Source organism: Balaenoptera physalus (genome assembly GCF_965194825.1).
Source record: "Balaenoptera physalus genome assembly, chromosome: 6".
Lineage (NCBI taxonomy): Eukaryota > Metazoa > Chordata > Mammalia > Artiodactyla > Balaenopteridae > Balaenoptera > Balaenoptera physalus.
The window spans coordinates 125,873,715-125,891,960 of NC_138885.1; the positions used below are offsets into that span (position 1 = coordinate 125,873,715).

The window sequence follows — 18,246 nt, forward strand, 5'->3', positions numbered from 1 at the left end:
TATGTCAATAGATGTATTATCACATTATTTTTATATTTTCAAAGTACTTCATTATATAGCAATAATGTCTCATAATTTAGGTGCACAATACTGTGTCGGATATTTATGTTGTTTCTAGCTTATTATGACAGAAACAACACTGTGTTACATATAGATTCTTGTATGTATCTTTTCATATAAGACTGGATATTTCCTTGGGAGCCATATCTACAAGGGCAATCTTCCAGCAAATGCACTTTCCAAGGCATTCGATACAGGATGCTGAATTGCTCACCAAAACTGCGTGGTTCCTTTTAAAAGGCCATAATCATTGCAAAATTTGGATAGGATCTGGGTAATTAAGTGGTATCTTTCCTACCAATAAAATATTACATTCGTAGCCAGATAATTGGGCATATTTTTAGAGGGTGTAATTGTTCAATTGGAACAGAAACTCTTGCAAGCCGGGACTGGAAGGAGACTTGTGATGTGCTCAGAATTTTCCATGTGTAACTCGGCTCAGCAAAACTCTAGGGGATTTTGTGGAGGAAGGGCCAGGAAAAATGATTATCATCCATGTTGTTTTTTGTTTGGTCCCTTCTAATATCCTTTCTTATTTTTTATTATTTTTAAAACTGTCTACACATTTCAGCTCAGCTTCTATGAACAGATGTGCTGTAGAAGTTCGAGATGGCAGAGAGAGATGCAGGCTACAAAAGAAGTACCTTCCCAAGTTTTTTGTGGCTTCTCATGACTTACCGATTCAACAAATATTTCTTGTGCACCTAGTAGATGACAAGCAGTTCTGCAGGCCTGGAGGATATAGCAGTGCCTACAAACAGTCCTTACCATCATGAAGATTATGTTTCAGGGTGGGGAGGCAGACAGTAAGCCAAGTAGACATAAATAAATAATATGATGGTAGTTAATGATAAGCACTATGAAGATATAAAGAAAGTGAGCAGTGGTGAGGGGGGTGAAGAGGCGGGGGATGACTCTTTCAGATATATAGAATAGATAACTAATAAGGACCAACTATATGGCACAGAGACCTCTACTCAATACTCTGTAATGGCCTAAATGGGAATAGAATCTAACAGAATGGCTATATGTATATGTATAGCTGATTCACTTTGCTGTACAGCAGAAACTAATGCAACATTGTAAATCAACTCTACTCCAATAATAATCATTCCTCCAATAAAAAAATAGTAATAAATAAATAAATAAATAAATAAATAAATAAATAAATAAGAAGGTCAGAGAAAACCCTTTGAGAAGAATTGAAATGAAGTGATGGAGCAAACCTTGCAGATATCTGGAGGAAGAACAGCCCAGACAGAGGGAAGAGCAAGTTCGAAGGTCCTAAGATCGGAAGATGCTTGGCAATTAGGAATAGGAAGGAGGCCATTGTGGCAGAAGCAGGGTGAGCAAGAAGGACACGGGTAGGAAAAGAAGGTGGAAAGAGAGACAAGTGTCGGTTAATGCACGGCATTACGAAACACAGTGAGTAAGGACTCAACAACATCTCCAGTTTTGAAACATTACAATCATTCATTCAACACATATCTTAAAGCTCGTGCTATGTCCCAGAGCCTGGGCTAGACGCTGGGTATGTAAGGCGATGAAGGCAGTCAGGGCTCCCATGGAGTGAACATTCCGGGGCGGACACGGGCAAGCACAGAGGCAACTGTGTTTTACTGTGAGAGTGCTGTCATGGGTGAGGGAGACGGTGTTAGCTGGAGCTCAGTAAAAGTTCACCTAGACAGCTGCAATATAAAGATCATTTTTTTTTTTAGTGGTAAGCAGTTTTTTATATTTTTTATTTAAAAAAAATTTTTTAACATCTTTATTGGAGTATAATTGCTTTACAATAAAACAACATTTCTCTTTTAGTAGCCTGTATACACCGTTCTCTTGTTTTATGCATTACGTTATTTAGAAATATGACATGAACTGCTCACCCCAGTCATCTGGGTTCTGGACTGAGGGACCACATCTTTTCATCTGTTTCCTTTAATTCAGCTCTGTGTCTGGATCAGGCTTTCTCCAAATTCATGGCAGTGAACGTATCATGCAAAAGACATAACTTAATTAAAGTCTGGCTTCCTGTCATTGAAATGTTCTGGACCTAACTGGAGTTTAGTGAAAAGATTAGAGGGTTATGAAAAACTCAGCAGAAATCTGCAAGACCTGGAAGACAGGGTGGGGCAGGAAAGAGTGGGAACAGCAATTTGGATTACGGGTGCTTTTCCTACTTGTTTTGTCAGCTGTGAGTCTCACTTGCTGGTAAATCCTTAGAAATTATATGTGTTTTGTTTCCCCTTTAAATGGTAAATTCACGGGGGGGAAAGAACAGTTTCTGCTCTGGCTTTGTGTGGGTGTGTGACAAATGATACATAAAGGAGGAAAACAATTCTTATCCTTCGAATCTGTTCACAGAAATACATAGGAAAATTTTGAGAAATCCAGGGCATGTGGCTTCCTGCTCATTCTAAGGGCATTTATCATATGTATCCAATGTCTCAGTTATCTCCGTGACTCTGGAATTTTGGTTATTGTTTTAAGCAGCGTGCCGGCATACCCACTGGAAAGCTCTTATTCTCTGCTCTAAGTGCTGTGTACTTTAGGGTGATTGCTGGAGGTTTTTAGGACATGGGTTTGATTGCAAAGAATCCTTATCTCCAAGGTAACACCGACATTCCTATTGGCTGAGAACAGTTTGTCCTCCCTGTTTGGGTCTTTGTGCTATTTGAATAGCATCGTAGGAGCAAATTTACTTGAGAACGTTCAGAGTCCAGGAAATGGAAGCAGCAGCGCTGTTCCCAATTACCCTGTGTGCTTGTTCTATATAGTTTGTACCTGCTGAGTGACCCAGGACACCACCCCAAACCTTGCTCAAGATTGACTTCTCCTCACGTAATCTCCCCTCTTGCACACCCCCGGCCCTGAGCTCTTTTGTAGTTGTCTTATCTCTACCTAAACTACCATCTTAGCTTGGAGAAACTTGGACCACATTTTTCTCCTGTTTTAATTGGGACTGCTTTTGCTGCTTCTCATACTACGATTAGTTCGTTCTACATGGATCACAGATAAGATGTCTGATGATGAGACAAGGTCTACCCGCTTATCTACTTCATTGCAAAATATTTTTGAAATGAAAGGAATAAAAAGTATTTAGAATGAATGAGCACTATGAAAGTTTACATCATTTTCTTTATAACTTTGCAGAAATTTTAATTCTCTTCTAAAACAGGCACTGTGCTGGGAGCTGGGGCTTCAGAGGTGAGGAAAACAAACATGATTTTCCTATCTAGGGAAGAAGGAGGATATTAAACAATCAGTAGACTTGCACCTAGAAATGAGGACACAAAAAAGAAGAGGGTTCCAGGGGAGATTATTTTTAGATTGAATTTCCTGGAAAGAGGTCCCTGGGTGAAAATTAAACCAAGACTTAAACTTGAAGTAGGGGATGGCGAGGGTTGGAGAAGGTTCTGGGAAGGGCATTCTGGGTGTAGTGAGTCCTTGGCGGGGAATCGTTGTCTTGGTCTGAATCACTGAATCATTGTGGCTGCAGCGAGTTCTCAAAGCGACAAGCACTGTAAACTATGGCTGGAGCAAGAGATTTGAGCCACGTGGTGGAAGGTCTTATTGATTGTAATGATTATGAGTCTTCATTGCCAGGTTTTGAGCAGGGGTTGGGGAGTGAGTTCATGACATGTTCAGAGCTAATTGATTATAGTAATTACAACTGTATATGTAAAGGATCTGATCAAGCATTTTCATTATCACAAAGCAGGGCATTTCTGGGTGTACAGGGAATAGCTAGATAGATAGACTCATAAATGTATATATGCCACATATGTTTTATACACATATATGCATGTATATACGTATACACGCATATACATGTATACATACATGTATGTATATGTATGTGCATGTATACACATGTACATAGGTGTATATGTGTACACACACACATAGAAATTCAAATTTGAGTTTGAAAGTACACTTTGAGACTAGGATTAGAGCATTTCTTTAGATTCCCATTATTATTGTGCAAAGCAACTGTGAGTGGAAGTTTAATTTGTAGATCAAAATCCAAGCTGATGTTTAAGTTAGATGTTTAAGGTGTGACTTGGAGATAGAAAAAAGACTCACAGGGAATAATCTGAGGACAATAATCTGAGAACGGTACAGACTGGGCAAACCATAATGTCTCTCTTTTCTTACATTTTAGGTTCAGAAATCATGTCAACCCGATGACTTTATTGTAAAGAAAAGATAACAAACCTAAATCTAAAACTGAAACTGCAGTCGTCATACCGTCTGAGTAATAAAAGGCTAGATTCACATATAGCCCATGAATTTATCCAAGATGAGGAAGGCTAAAGTCTCCTCTGGGATGCTGCTTCCCATGGCCCACTGTTGGCCTGCCTGTTTGGAACCCCAGCTCTGAAATTACTGTGGATTGAACAGAATTGCCAAATAATAGGAGAAATAAGAGAGCAAAGCTTATTTCTGAGGCCTCAGGTCCGAAAGTCAAGGCTTACGCTCTCCCATTGTCCAATGCTGCTTCAGTTTGTGCTGTGTTTTCAGTGATCCTTAAGAATTCAGAACCCAAAATGACCAGTATCTGTTCCTCCTGGTCAATGAACTTCTGGCATGGGTCATACCATCTGGTCCCAAATAGAACCATTTTCCTCATTTGAATTTATAGAAAGGTAAATATGGAACTTGTACAAAGGACTTGCTAAAGAAGAATTATAGGGTCATCAGGGTTAAATAAAAATTGTACACAAACAAAAAGAAATCCTTTCCCTTTTCCAATCCCAGTCTGCAAAGATGGAGGGTAGACTACACAGGGATAATGGAATATCTATAATATCCCAAACTCAATTACATAAATATTATACAATCTACATGCTCATTACATGCATAGAGCATCAAACAATAGGATGTTCTTGAGATGAGCCACCTCATCTTTTAGAAATATTCTTTCTCTTTTTTTAGAATCTAGTCACACTCTTCTTGAATTTGAAGCACAGAAAGCCGCTCCTAATGTCATTTTGCAAAACCTAAAGGGTATATCTGTGGTTTGGAAAAAGGAGAGTTTGAATAAAAGGTGTTAATCTGTTGAATTTTTGGCATTGCCACACACATGCTGTGACTTCCATCCTACATTTTCTCTTTTGCTTTGATTTTAATTGCATTTTTAAATTAAAACTCACTCAAGAAAAAACATGTTTTAAAAAATTAAGCTGAAAAGAAGCTAAGAGTGCCAACACCGAAATGGTAATGTCCAGAAAATTCCAAAGCCTATATATCTCTAAAGGAAGGATTACATCTTCCAAAATAAATTCACTTCTATTATGTGGCTATACATAAGATATAACCCTAATACCAAAGGAAACTGAAATATTGATCTCATAGTTCAATGAACATAAAATCTATATTTATTTAGGCGATCACTCATTTTACAGTTTCCCAGAACTGGTAGGCTCGCGGGCACTGGCGCCATTAATTTTGATAGCTCAGTGCTAAATAAATGTGAAGTATGCATGAAAGCGTACGCTCTCATTACATACCTTCCAACGTAGAGAGATTTTTAATGAATACTGATAATAATTGATAATGATATTGGCTTTACTTTTTCAGCCCTTCCTATGGCCCAGGCAGTATGCCAAACACTTCGGGTCAGTGTCTTTTTAAACCTTCACAACATCCTGCGAACATGTATCATTACAGTTACTTAACAGTTGAGTTCAACGAGGCTTACAAAGGTTAGAGTTGACTTTCCCAAGGTTATACAACTACTGAATTGGAATTGCAGTTCAGGCTAATCTGATTCATGAAAGAGTATTGGTACTGTTTTTTTAAAAAGTGTTTAAAACCCCCTTAACTATATATTTGTAAAACAAAAATGCATCATCATCTATAAAGGCAAATTATTCTTTGACTGTATGGCAACTAGAGTCAGATCACCTGGGTTCAAAGCCAGTTTCTACCACTTGGGCAAGTAATTTAATTTCTCTATAATGTAATCTCAGTGCCCATAAAACAGGGTTTATAATAGCATTACCTCCTAGGGATGTTGTAGGTATTAAATAAAATAGTCTCCCCAAAACACGTTGCCTGATACCAAAAAATGCATTCGATACAGGGTAACGATTCTTCTTCTTCTCTTCCTTCTTCTTTTTTCTTCCTCTTCCTCCTCCTCCTTCTTCTTCTTCCTCTTCTTCCTATATTTTCATTACAGATGTTAGCACACATCAACACAACTTCAGTGAAACTGAATGAAATGTTTTATAGTTCTGTAATTTCATGCTGCTTCCTCTGTGATCTCAGATACTTTAAAAGATCACAGACATTTCTATCCTCCTATCTCAACCAGAACAGATTTACAAAGGATAATCCTCAGTAAACTGTATCTATGGAACTGCAGGGATTTGGCTTCCACAAAGTTGACTGCCCAACGGACAGGGGAAAATGTTCCGACCATTCATCGGATTTTTCTCCCAACTTAGTTTTCTTTAACATTGTATCCTCCTGGGTTGAATCTAAATTAACTGAGCTTCTGTTGGGTTCTCAGCATCACGCATTTTCCATGGCTACTTTTTTGTTATCACATTTTTTTCTTTCAGGGCTCAGGAAATTAACTTATTTGCTTACTTCCTTTCTCTGCAGGTAGTGATGCTGCAAGTGATAGCTACTGTGAACTTGTAAAGCTGATGGCTTCAAAATATTTGGGCAAAGGGATAAAGAGTTATAACCAGTGGTTTAATAACTCAGCTATGCCTAAGTTTTAAATATATGTATTACTTTCTCTGACTTGGCCTTCCTAAGTATCATTTGATTGACCACTATGTGGAGGTGATTGGTATGCATAGATAAAACCAAGAGAGTTTTTGGTTTGGCGAACCGGTAGTAATGTAGACATGGAGTTTTATTTAGGTTGTTTTTTAAAATAAGACTAGTCTTTAAGATTAAGTACACCTAAAAACTCTAAGGAGATCAACTTTCATTAAAACACTTTGAAAATGGAGGGAAGAAGGATGAATATCTGAAGGAATGTATGAGAAAGAGAATTGAAAAATTTAAGTCATTATGCTTACATAATAAACCAACTGAGAAACAAACAAGAGAAATATCCAATGTGATTAAGTACTGATTGGATGGTCATGGAAGACGTCTCTGAAGAAGTGACTTTTTTTTTTTGCTGAGATCTGAGTGCTAGGAAGAGACCAGCCATGTATAACTCAGGGATGTCAAACAAAAGCCAGAGCTGGACAGTAAATGGTAAAACTAGATTTTATTTAGGACTATTGCAATAGGGGAAAAGAGACCTCAGTATAGAACTGAGGTCAATTCCAAATACAGTATGGGGCAAGTGGGAATTATTAGAACTAGGAAGCAGGGTGGGAGTCATTGGATGGAAAATTACTAAGAGGAAACACAAGGGTAAGGGGGGATTTCTGGCTAAACTGACCTAAGAGGATTCTTGCTGAAGACAGGCCAGGATGATCAGACATCACTGGGAGTACGGTGGAGGATGGGGAACCCAATCAGATATCAAGGGTGATCAGATATTGAGGGTGGGGGTTTCTGGGTAAACTGGCTTTGGCAGGATTATTACAAATAGTGGATTCTACAGGGAAGTGCATAGATAGGCCTAGAGGAAGGTTCAAGAGCCTGACTACTGTTTTATCAAGAAAAGAGTTTTTGTCAGTTGTGGAATCTAATAGTTTAGCATCCTGTCTGACTGAGATCATCCCTGCAGACTGGTCTCTCTCCCCGATGGATACGGTCCCTCCAGTTCTTTTCTCTATTCCTTCTCAACTTGTGTAAAGTTTGGAATGGCAGGTGGAGTCTGAGAGGCTGCAGTAGTGTAGCCAAGGAAAGGCCTGCAATACAGCCACTCTCTGTTCTTTCCAAGTGGGCTATGTCTAAAGAGCATCCCATGACTAGAGCAGGGGGAGACTGGGAAACAAGATATTTCCCTGGGATGGAAATATCAAATTGGATATTTTTGATCAACTTTATAAATAGAGTCATGTCTCTTTAGGAATGCTGGCTGTCTGTCTGGACAGATTCCCATGCAATGGTGTTATTGTGGTGAATTTTCCCTGGTAAAGTATTGACTTTTAATCTATAAACTCAGAAAATCCATCATTAGATGTCTAGAATAACCAAGATGTCAAAGTAGCCAAGCTCAAAAGAGATGGGTACGTGTCTCTCTTTAGGCTGCTATAACAAAACACCACAGACCTATAAACAACAGAAATGATTTTTCACAGTTCTGGAGGCTGGAAGTACCGATCAGGGTGCCAGCATGTTCATGTTCTGGCCAGGTTCCAGGCGGCAGACTGCTGACCTCTTCAATGTCCTCACATAGCAGAAGGGGCTAGGGAGCTCTGTAGGGTCTCTTTCATAGGGCCATTATTCTCCTTCATGAGGGCTCCACACTCATGAACTAATTACCTCCCAAAGGCCCACCTTCTAACACCATGACATTGAATGTTAAGATTCCATTATATGAATTTGGGGGTGGGGAGGACACAAACATTCAGATCATAGCAGTGTATGAAACCAGAATTCCACCTTGCTGGTTTCTAATGTGAAATATATGCATAATATTTTGGAAATCACTCTTATTAAAAAGTTTCGTGATGAAACTGAAGTTAGAGAAGTAATGACTCGTAAGAATCATAGAGGTCAAAGCTTTGGGTTCTATCGGCGTGCTGGGGCCAGCCCCACACAGGGATATAACAGAGGACCAGATCCCCTGGGCATTGCTGTGAGGGTCCACCATCTTTTGCTCTGTGAGTTTCCTGGTTTTATAATCCTTGTGGCTAAAAAGATCCCCACTGTTTGTTCTTCCTTGACATATGTTAATACCTTCCCTCTGATTTCAATCCAGTCTTTTTGACCAGAAAGTATGTAATCTCTTTTTATATCTCTTCTCTGAATCATCCTGTGGTGATTTTGTAATACTCAGAAGGCAATCTTACTTCTTTAATTTCCCTGTTCTGGTAGGACGCTTTCTGTTTCCTCAGGGTGCACACTGTACCCTAGTTCTGTGAAAATAACAATAGCATTTTCTATGAGATAGCTACATAAAACAGGAAATTAATTTTAGGATTTTTTTTCAGTTATCTATGCTGTGCAATAAACCGACCCAAAATGCTATGGCTTAAAGCAGTAACAATTTATTACTTATTATTTGGTGAGTTGAGTTGGCTTGTATAGGTAGTTCTTCTACTCTATGTGTCATTGGTTGGGGGTCTCTCATTTGGCTGTATTCAATTGGCAGGCAGGATGGGTTAGAAAGTCCAACAAGGCTTTACTCACATGCCTGGGCTGTCTTTCTCCTCCGTGTGGCCTCTTTGCAAAACTAGGTTGAGTTTCTTCATAGCTTTTTGGTCTAAGAGGTTTTACATGGCAATTGGCTTTTCAGATAGAGGAAGTGGAAGCTGTAGTTCTCTTAAATTCAAGACTCAGAATATCACTTCTGCCACATTCTGTTGGTCAAGGTAAGTCACAAGGCCTGCCCTGAATTGAGGAGAGGGACATAGACCACCTATTGAAAGGTGGAAAACACACAAGGAAGGAAGGAATTAAGGGTGGCTATCTCGGAAGACTATCACAACTTGCCTTCAAGTCCCAATCTTTCCAGTAGGCAAATATTGCCCAAAAGTTTCATTGCATTACACCATCAGCTTGAAATCCAGGATTTCATCATCTAAATCATGCCCGTGTGGCACGTTGAGTGAAATTCCTCATATGCAAAGGTCTTTGAACTAAAATTACAATTTATCTGCCCAACAAAACCAGACATAGACTGGCAGGTCAGGAGCAGGAAAACTGCAGGGTACAGTCTTGTTCAAAAAAGTAGGAGCTTGAGAGAGGGGAGTCACATAGAAGTCACTGGTTCATAGCAATTCGGAAATCCAGTTGTGCACATGTGCCCAGTTCTCCCTATTCAGGGGCAGAATTTATTGATTAGGGCCCAGCTTCCCCCAGTTTTGGTTCTCTGTGGTTCTTAGTTTTGCTCTCTGAGCTCTTAAATCTGCCCTTCGAGTCATCTCTTCTTGTTCATAAGAAATGCCCTGTATCTAATTTAAGCCAAGGCTCTTTCAGTCCCACTCAGGTTTAAGACCATAGTGTTGATCCAGTTCCGTGTCTTACACTGTTTCCATCCACACTTTGATCTGAATTCTGTGTTTTCATGGCTGGCAGATCCAGGATGGTGTTACAGCACAGATACTACAATTCCAAATCTGATCCTTTTTGCACATTATCACACTTTCTTGGTCCCCCTGTATACAGACCAAGGGTATTTGTAACTCCCATCCCTTTACAGACACCTTAATTTAAAAAAATAAAATAAAATAAGAAAGGAAGAATTTTGTGGATGGTATTATGGGGCTTGTGACTGAAAATAAAAATATTGCTCAAACCTCTGGAATTGTGAGTTGTGAAAAGAGAGTTATTGTGAGCACAATTCTGCTGAAAGTGGGAAATGTGTCTCTCACCTTCTAGAATCAGCCAGTTCAGTATCACAGAGTGTGGCCATTACTTCTGTTCACTGGACTCTAATTTCCCAGTTTGAATTACCTATTTAAATATATCTCTATAACCAGAGCTCTTCAAGTATACCTCTATAACCAGGCCATGTGATAATACCACTATAAGCATGGGTGAGAAGACCTTTTAAAATGATACTTTATGCCATATACAAAATAATGAATTACAGAGCTTTCCCCCCTTATTTCTTTCCTTTGTTTTAAAAGTTATAAAAGATTGAATTGACATTATGAGGTTTTTCTTAAAGTAGTTGATAAGGCATTTGTATTTCTTCATCAGTGGTATATGGAGTTTGAGTTGGATAATCTCTAAGAGTCCTTCAAATTCTGGGAGTCTGTGACCAAAGAGACTTTCCATCAGGGGAAATACCCACCTGTGATGTTGTCTCTTTTTTCACTTCTTGGGTCAAGAACATTTACAGACACCAAAGCCTGGTTTTACATTACACTTTTTTTTTTAATATGGAAAATATTATTTCAGAAGAATAGCTTGACAAGGGACATGGCAGATTTCCAAAATTAACTCTGAAAGACAGATCATCTGGGCATGACTGAAAGCCATGCATTACCTTTGTGCTCAGATATTTCATTTCAAAAATGTCACTTTCTGCTTATTCAATGCTACTGTCATTATACTATTTTAAGCATGAAATTTGTGTCTGGAGCTGAACAGAGATTATTGCTTCTATCTTTGGACTTATTAGTAATGATTTAAAATTCATTCAAGAGCAATAAAAATCACCTTTTTATTGTGGTTGAATTTGGTTAAGTGTTGAAATTTGGAATGCAATTTTTACTGTCTTTTATTAGCAGTAGTTGAGCATCTATGTATGTAGATCAAGACTATTTTTAAGCACCTTCTAAAGAAATAACTTTTGAAACATGAGTTTTTCCTTAATTTTTAATTCCCCAGGGTGATGTTAAACTAGAATAAATCATGGGGCAAAGTTGCTAAAAATTTCAGACTTTTTCTTATTTGGGTAAACAAAAAACAAACAAAGCAGATATGACAGTTGAAACAAAATTTCATATTTACTCAATACATGGAATAAGGTGAAACCAGATGATGTCCCAATGCAGAGAAAAATCAGTTCATTAGAGATGAAATTATTCCCTCCTCTGACTTTTCAGAGAGAACCATGAGATTGCAAGGAGGATGTGGAATGGGAACCAGACATTGCCTGGAAGAAAAGTCTCCCAATATTGAAGGAATGAATCTGTTTATTCATCCTGATTGGCTGTAATTTACTTATTGCTTTACTCACTAAATAATCCTCAGTTCTCTCATTTTAAATTTGGATTCATACAAAGGAAGAGGAGCAGGAAACAAAATGTGTTTGAATTATATGACTCTGCCTGCATTTGGCTCTTTTCACCACACAGGGAAGGGGAGAGGGAAGAAGCTTGCCCAGATAATGAAGGATTTGCTGGGCAAGGTTGGCGGGAGAATTGCTTCTGATGGTGGGCAGCAGAACCTACAAAACCTAGTGGAGCAGGGAGTCTATATGCCAAAGCAGACAACAACAGAAAACAAAGAGCATCTAGAAAATGGGTCTAATTAAATAGCATGACACGTGCCTTGGCACAAATCAGAAGTTGGAGCATCAGATCAAGAAGAATCAGAATAACAGGCAGTGTGGTGGAAGGATGCTCCTGGGTGCACCTGGGATCAGCATCTCTGTGTTCAGCTGTAATATGCTCTCTGTGATGTGGCTTCAGGGGGTGAGGAGGTATCGGGCAAGGGAAGGTGTGAGTTACATTTAAAAGACTGGGAAAGAGTTAAATTAATTCTTCAAGTAGCAAAGCTTATTAAAGTATTACAGTGCCAGAGGACGAAAAAGTGGGTGCTCAGGAGTTAGCTTTATAGGGTCTTTACATAGGGCTCAATCAGTAGTCTCTTGTCTATGTCATCTCAAGCTGACATAACAAAATTCCACAGGCTGGGTGGCTTAAACAACAGACATTTATTTTCTCATAGTTCTTGAGGCCAGAAGTCCAAGGTCAAGGTGCCAACATAGTCAGTTTCTGGTGAGAATTCTCTTCCTGCCTTGCAGATGGCAACCTTCTCACTATGTCCTCACAGGGTGGAGAGAATAAGACAATGAAGATACCCCAGTGACTCCTCTTATAAGGGCACTAATCTCATCCATCATGAGGACCCAGCCCTCATGACCTCATGACCCAATTATCTCTCAAAGGATCTACCTCCAAATAACATCACATTGGGGGTTAGGACTTCAACATATGAGTTTGTGGAGGGGACACAGTTCAGTCCATAGCAACTGTCAATTTTGCTTACCTCAGAGTCATCATAAGAGTCACATATTATACTTAATCCCCCTCATCAGATAATACCTGTACTTGGTTTGGTACTGAAGTTGTCCTAACAGTACAAATAAATTTTCAAAATTTCTTCATAATGAATAGTTACCTTAATTCTAACTATGTTGTGTTCTAGAATAGAGCCTTTTTCTTTCTTCCACATTTCATAGATATGGCGGGTCTTTATTTCATTTTTTTCTGATCTTTTGGCAAACAAAGTTGCATATTCTGAACGCAACCCAAACATTGGTCTTGCCTATTCCAAAGGCCGTCTTCTAATCTATGTGGGAAGAGGGATGTTGGTTCCAGGGAAGAGGCTGCTGCTTCCCTGAATATCATGTCACTCTCAGCTCTACCACTGATCTCTAGCTTCCTGGGAATCCTGGGTTATGGTCTTCCCTCAATGCAGTGTTGCTACCTAGGCTTGGGCTCTGCCTGTCCTGTTATTTCTGTCCATACAACAACCCAAGTCTATGTTTAGGGAAGGGTCAAAGAAAAAGGCAGTGAATTACAATTTAGGAACCAGAAAAAAATGCAAATCTTATTCTAAGTATGATTTTAAGCATATAATGAAGTTATCCATCTCATGGACACACATTCATTCCTAGCTTTAGGTTAACTCTCCATTTACAGAACACCTTGCTACTTCCCACACCATCCAGCTCCTAGAACTCAATAGTCAGTGGCAGATATTCCTAGAGTGTGAGTTACTTAGCCTAGGATGACACACTGAGGTGGAGCATGGCAGGAAACAAGTTCAGAAGAATAATCTGGATGGACTTTTGTTCTAAGTCCTGGCTCTTTCAAACTCCCTCCAGTTCTAAGTCAATCTCACTCATTAATTTATGGGTTTACTTTATTTGGGCTCCGATTTTTGTATGTAATCTGATGACCTATTTGAATCATATGAAAATTAACATGCATGGTAGATTTCAAAACCAATAAAAATTTATGACCAGTAGGAGATATAGAGAGGAGCTATGGGTCACTTTGGGTCCCGCCTAAAGAATTATCCGGATAGTTTTCATTCCATTATGTCCCTAGGCTTTTCCCTTTTGACACTAAAAGGCTCTACTGCTGTATCATCCCCCTGTAAAATGGCATCTAGTTTTTTCCTATTGTAAGTTAAGGAAAAGTTGACATACATTAAGAAACTTCCCTTCAACAAGCTGCTTGATTGTAGTGAGTGAAACCATCATCATGGGTACAATGGAGCAGAATATTTGAAAGCAGGAATGACCTAGAAAAGCAAAAGATATAGCCACTGCTAGAATATTTGATGGGGTCTCTTTCTCTGAAGGCATGATTGATGCATAAAGCAGCCACCTAACTAATCTTTAAGCACTTGCTTCTCCTATAGTAAGTTTTAGAAAAGCTCCTGTGTCATAAGTTTTGCTAGTTGAAAAAAAGACCCAGAAAATTTGCGGTGTTTCCTGCTTTGTGCCTTGAGACCTCTCCTCCCTTCAAGCTGCAAATTATAGAGAAGGCTGTTCTTTTCTCATAGGTGTACACCTATAAGCTATACCGTCAACTTACATTATATGCTACCACTTACCACAAGCAACTACATTCTGCCACATTGCATAAAAATGATAATCATTGTAATCATATATCAGCACAATGAGATAATGAGATAACATCAAGACTCCAGTACTTTCCCTGCATGCTAAACAATTGATTGCAGTCACAGACACGTTGCCAGCCTGTTCCAGCCTACTAGATGGAGTCAGAAGTTTATGTTCCATTACAAGGGGGGCTTCCCGTAGGCTGTGGGGTGTACTTGTATGCATATCTGTTGTGAGTTTCCAGAAGTTATTCTTGAAGCTTACACATCATTCTCTGGATTATTCTCTTGTAAAACTCTCTAGGGGGTTCTGATGTGTCAGGGCAATAAATTCACTCCAAGACAGCATTTGGGATTTCATAAGATATCTTATGAACTAAAACAGACAAATACACCATAATCAACAATACCTGGAGATTTGGAGATTAACTTGTCTAGCCTCATAAAATGTTCACATCAATTTCCCCTGAAGTATCAGACCCATTTGTATAAAAGTTATTTATCTGAACCAAGACAGAGATTAAGTCCAGCAGGCTGGAACATTTTTATCCCAAATAAAAGCAAGATGTGATCATGTGTAATAGCCACATCATTTAAAGGGCTCAGTCCCCATGGTATTTTTGTAACCATTTGTACTAATAGAAACTCTAGATTTTTTCCCCTAAGTTTCTTTGTTGCTGAATTCTTAGAAGTTGATTTTTATGAAATGTGTGATTGTTTGTATCCAATTGTGTCATCTGAAGTTTCTATTTAGGAATTCTAAGACAGAGGGATGAATAAGTCCTGGTCTTAATGCATTTATCAGTGTTGGATTATTTATATTAGTTTGAAGATACATATTCCTACTGTTCTTGCATCATAGTTTTCTAAATATGGAAATGTTTGACTTTTGTTGGATTTGTAGTCTACGTCTCCAGCTTGAAACGAAGCATTAGACCTCCCCTCAAATGTTTAGAGTAGTAAATCCACCTGAAAGTCATAGTTGAAAGCTTTCCTATTGTACTCATCTATTTTATGTGTTTTTTTTTCTCCTTCTTCTTTTAGTGTCAGCCAAACCAAGACCCCACAGTGATGAATATTCAAAGAAGGTTCCTCCTCCAAAACCAAAACGGAATCCAGACACTCAGCTCAGCGCATCTTTTGACGAAACGTATATCAAGAAGCACGTGCCCCGGAGGACCTCACTCCCTCGGGACTCCTCCCTCTCCCAGGTCAGCAGCCCCTCAGGGGACCCCGAGGAGGAGGAACCCGTGTACATTGAGATGGTGGGGAACATCCTCAGAGACTTCCGGAAAGACGATGACGACCAGAGTGAGGCCGTCTACGAAGAAATGAAATACCCCATTTTTGACGACTTAGGCCAAGACTCAAAGTGTGACCTTGACCATCACAGTTGTTCTTCGCAGTGTGCTACTCCCACGGTGCCTGACTTGGACTTGGCCAAGTCCTCAGTGCCATGTACCCCAAAGGGTTTGCTCTGTGACATCCCTCCGCCCTTTCCCAACCTGCTTTCTCATAGACCCCCGCTGCTGGTGTTCCCCCCGGCCCCTGTGCAGTGCTCCCCCAACTCTGACGAGTCTCCGCTCACCCCCCTGGAGGTCACAAAGCTTCCTGTGCTGGAAAACGTTTCTTATATGAAACAGCAGGCCGGGGCGTCGCCATCCTCCTTGCCGTCTCAGGCCTCCGGCCACCCTAAACTGGAGAAGGACCAGGCCGGAGCCCTGGGACCCGTTCCTGCGGCCTCGGTTCTCTCCTCATCCCCTCCCCCGCCTTCCACTCTATACCGAACGCAGTCTCCCCACGGCTACCCCAAAAGTCACTCCGCCTCCCCGTCACCCGTCAGCATGGGCAGGTCCCTGACCCCGCTCAGCCTCAAAAGGCCCCCGCCCTACGACGCCGTGCATTCAGGCAGCCTCTCCAGGAGCTCTCCATCAGTGCCTCATTTGACCCCCAGACCGGTGTCGCAAGATGGGAGCAAGATGGTCAATGCCTCGGTCAGTACCTACGGGTCGGCTCCGAGCGGCTCCCGGTCCAGAACACCCACGAGTCCTTTGGAAGAACTGACCAGCCTCTTTACCTCGGGACGCAGCCTGCTGAGGAAGTCGTCCAGCGGCCGCCGCCCTAAAGAACCTGCCGAAAGTAAGTGCACAGACGCTTTCCTTTGTGACTTGAGGGCAGTGAACCCCGTGATGTACAGATAAGGCACGTAGTAGTGATATTTGGTCCTTTTAGTTGAAGTCTCAAGATGTGTGATTTTGCTTTCGCCATATCAAAGGAAATAGTGCGTTCTCAGGGGTCCTTAAAAGCGAAAGACAGAGGCAGGGCAGTCTGAGTCAGAGGGTTGAAGATGCTACCCTCCGGGTTTTGAAGATGGACGAGGGGGCCATGAGCCAAGAAATCAGGAAACCTCTAGAAGATTGAATAGTCAAGGGAACAAATTCTCCCCTAGAGCCTTCAGAATGAATGGCAGCCCGGCCTACAGGCTTCATTTTAGGCAAGTGAAACCCATTTCAGACTTCTGCCTTCTAGAATTGTAAAGTAATAAATTTGTGTCATACTTTTAAGACACCAAAAAAAAAAAAAAAAAAAAAAAAAAGGAAATAGTACATTCTGAGAGAACTAAAAGTGATGGTCTGCACAATATAACATATTAAAAAGAATCAGTTTTAAATTTAAAATAAAGTGTAAGATCTAAATTCTTCAGGGGCTCTGGGAAATCTAACAAAGAAAACAGATCACTATAAAATTTGTAGGTACATGTCTCGATTTGGGGGGGAAATTATACATTCAAACATGGAATTGGTTAAGTGTTAAAATTATCTTGTATTAAAAGCCTGCTTGAGCAAATCTGTATTAGAAAGCCTTTGCTGCAAAGAAAGCAATTCGAATAGAATCATTACTTTTTTAAAAAACAATGAATGATTCTCTCCACATACTTCATGTTGTTACATTCTTACCTTTCTGCTAAACTAGAATAGGCTCACTATTTCCCTTTTAAAACCGTTGGTAATTAGCATCTTATTCCCATGGTACTCTTCCTATATCCATCGATATGTAAATTACAGAAAGATCACTAAGTCATAAATAGGAGGGGAACATTATATGTACCCCTGAATTTCAAAGGCCAGGGAATGTCTCTATCTGAATGGCTAATCCTTTTGTGAGCCCCAAATCACTGCCTAATGATATTGTAAAGTCAAAACAGATCCCAGTTTTCTCAATGTTCATTTCATTAAATTACACTGCTTTCCTTTATTTAAAAATGCCTTGGGGCATCTAAGCTGAAAATTAATCACTTACATCTCAAATGATCCCACCCCAGGATTTTATTCTTCTACTCATACAGCTACATTGAGTACCTTCTTTAAAGGAAAAGAACTCTTCAACATGTCTGAGGAAGATGATGATGACACTCCTTAGATAATTAATATTCATTGGTAGTTAAAAGCCATTTATCTTGTCTTTTTTTCTCTTTAACCAGAGAGATTTATGAAAGCATTAACCACTTAAATAATTCTACTCCCTCCCTCCCCAATAAAAACATTTCATTTACCTGACTGAAAGGCAAAAACTTCTCATATTTTAGACATATCTCGAATTAAATACATACATGAATACACTAAAATATTTTTAAAATTATGTTAAAAATTGAATTAAAACTAGGAACCTCCTATTTCTAGAGTGGTGGTTCTCAGCTGGGGTGATTTTGCCCCCAGGGACATTCAGCAGTGTCTGGAGACATCTTTGGTTGTCACAACTGGGGGTGCTACTGACATCAAGTGGGTAGAGACC

At 39.8% G+C, this 18,246-nt stretch overlaps 1 protein-coding gene across 4 annotated transcripts in view; it reads left to right on the forward strand.

Moving 5' to 3' along the window:
* The window catches only part of NYAP2 (neuronal tyrosine-phosphorylated phosphoinositide-3-kinase adaptor 2), a 269,911-nt gene that overhangs the window by 141,212 nt on the left and 110,453 nt on the right, over positions 1-18,246 (forward strand). For all 4 annotated transcript variants that reach the window (XM_082464618.1, XM_082464619.1, XM_082464620.1 and 1 more), the window contains one exon: positions 15,499-16,593. In XM_082464618.1, coding sequence (XP_082320744.1) covers positions 15,499-16,593 — 1,095 coding nt within the window. The remainder of the gene's footprint in view (positions 1-15,498; positions 16,594-18,246) is intronic.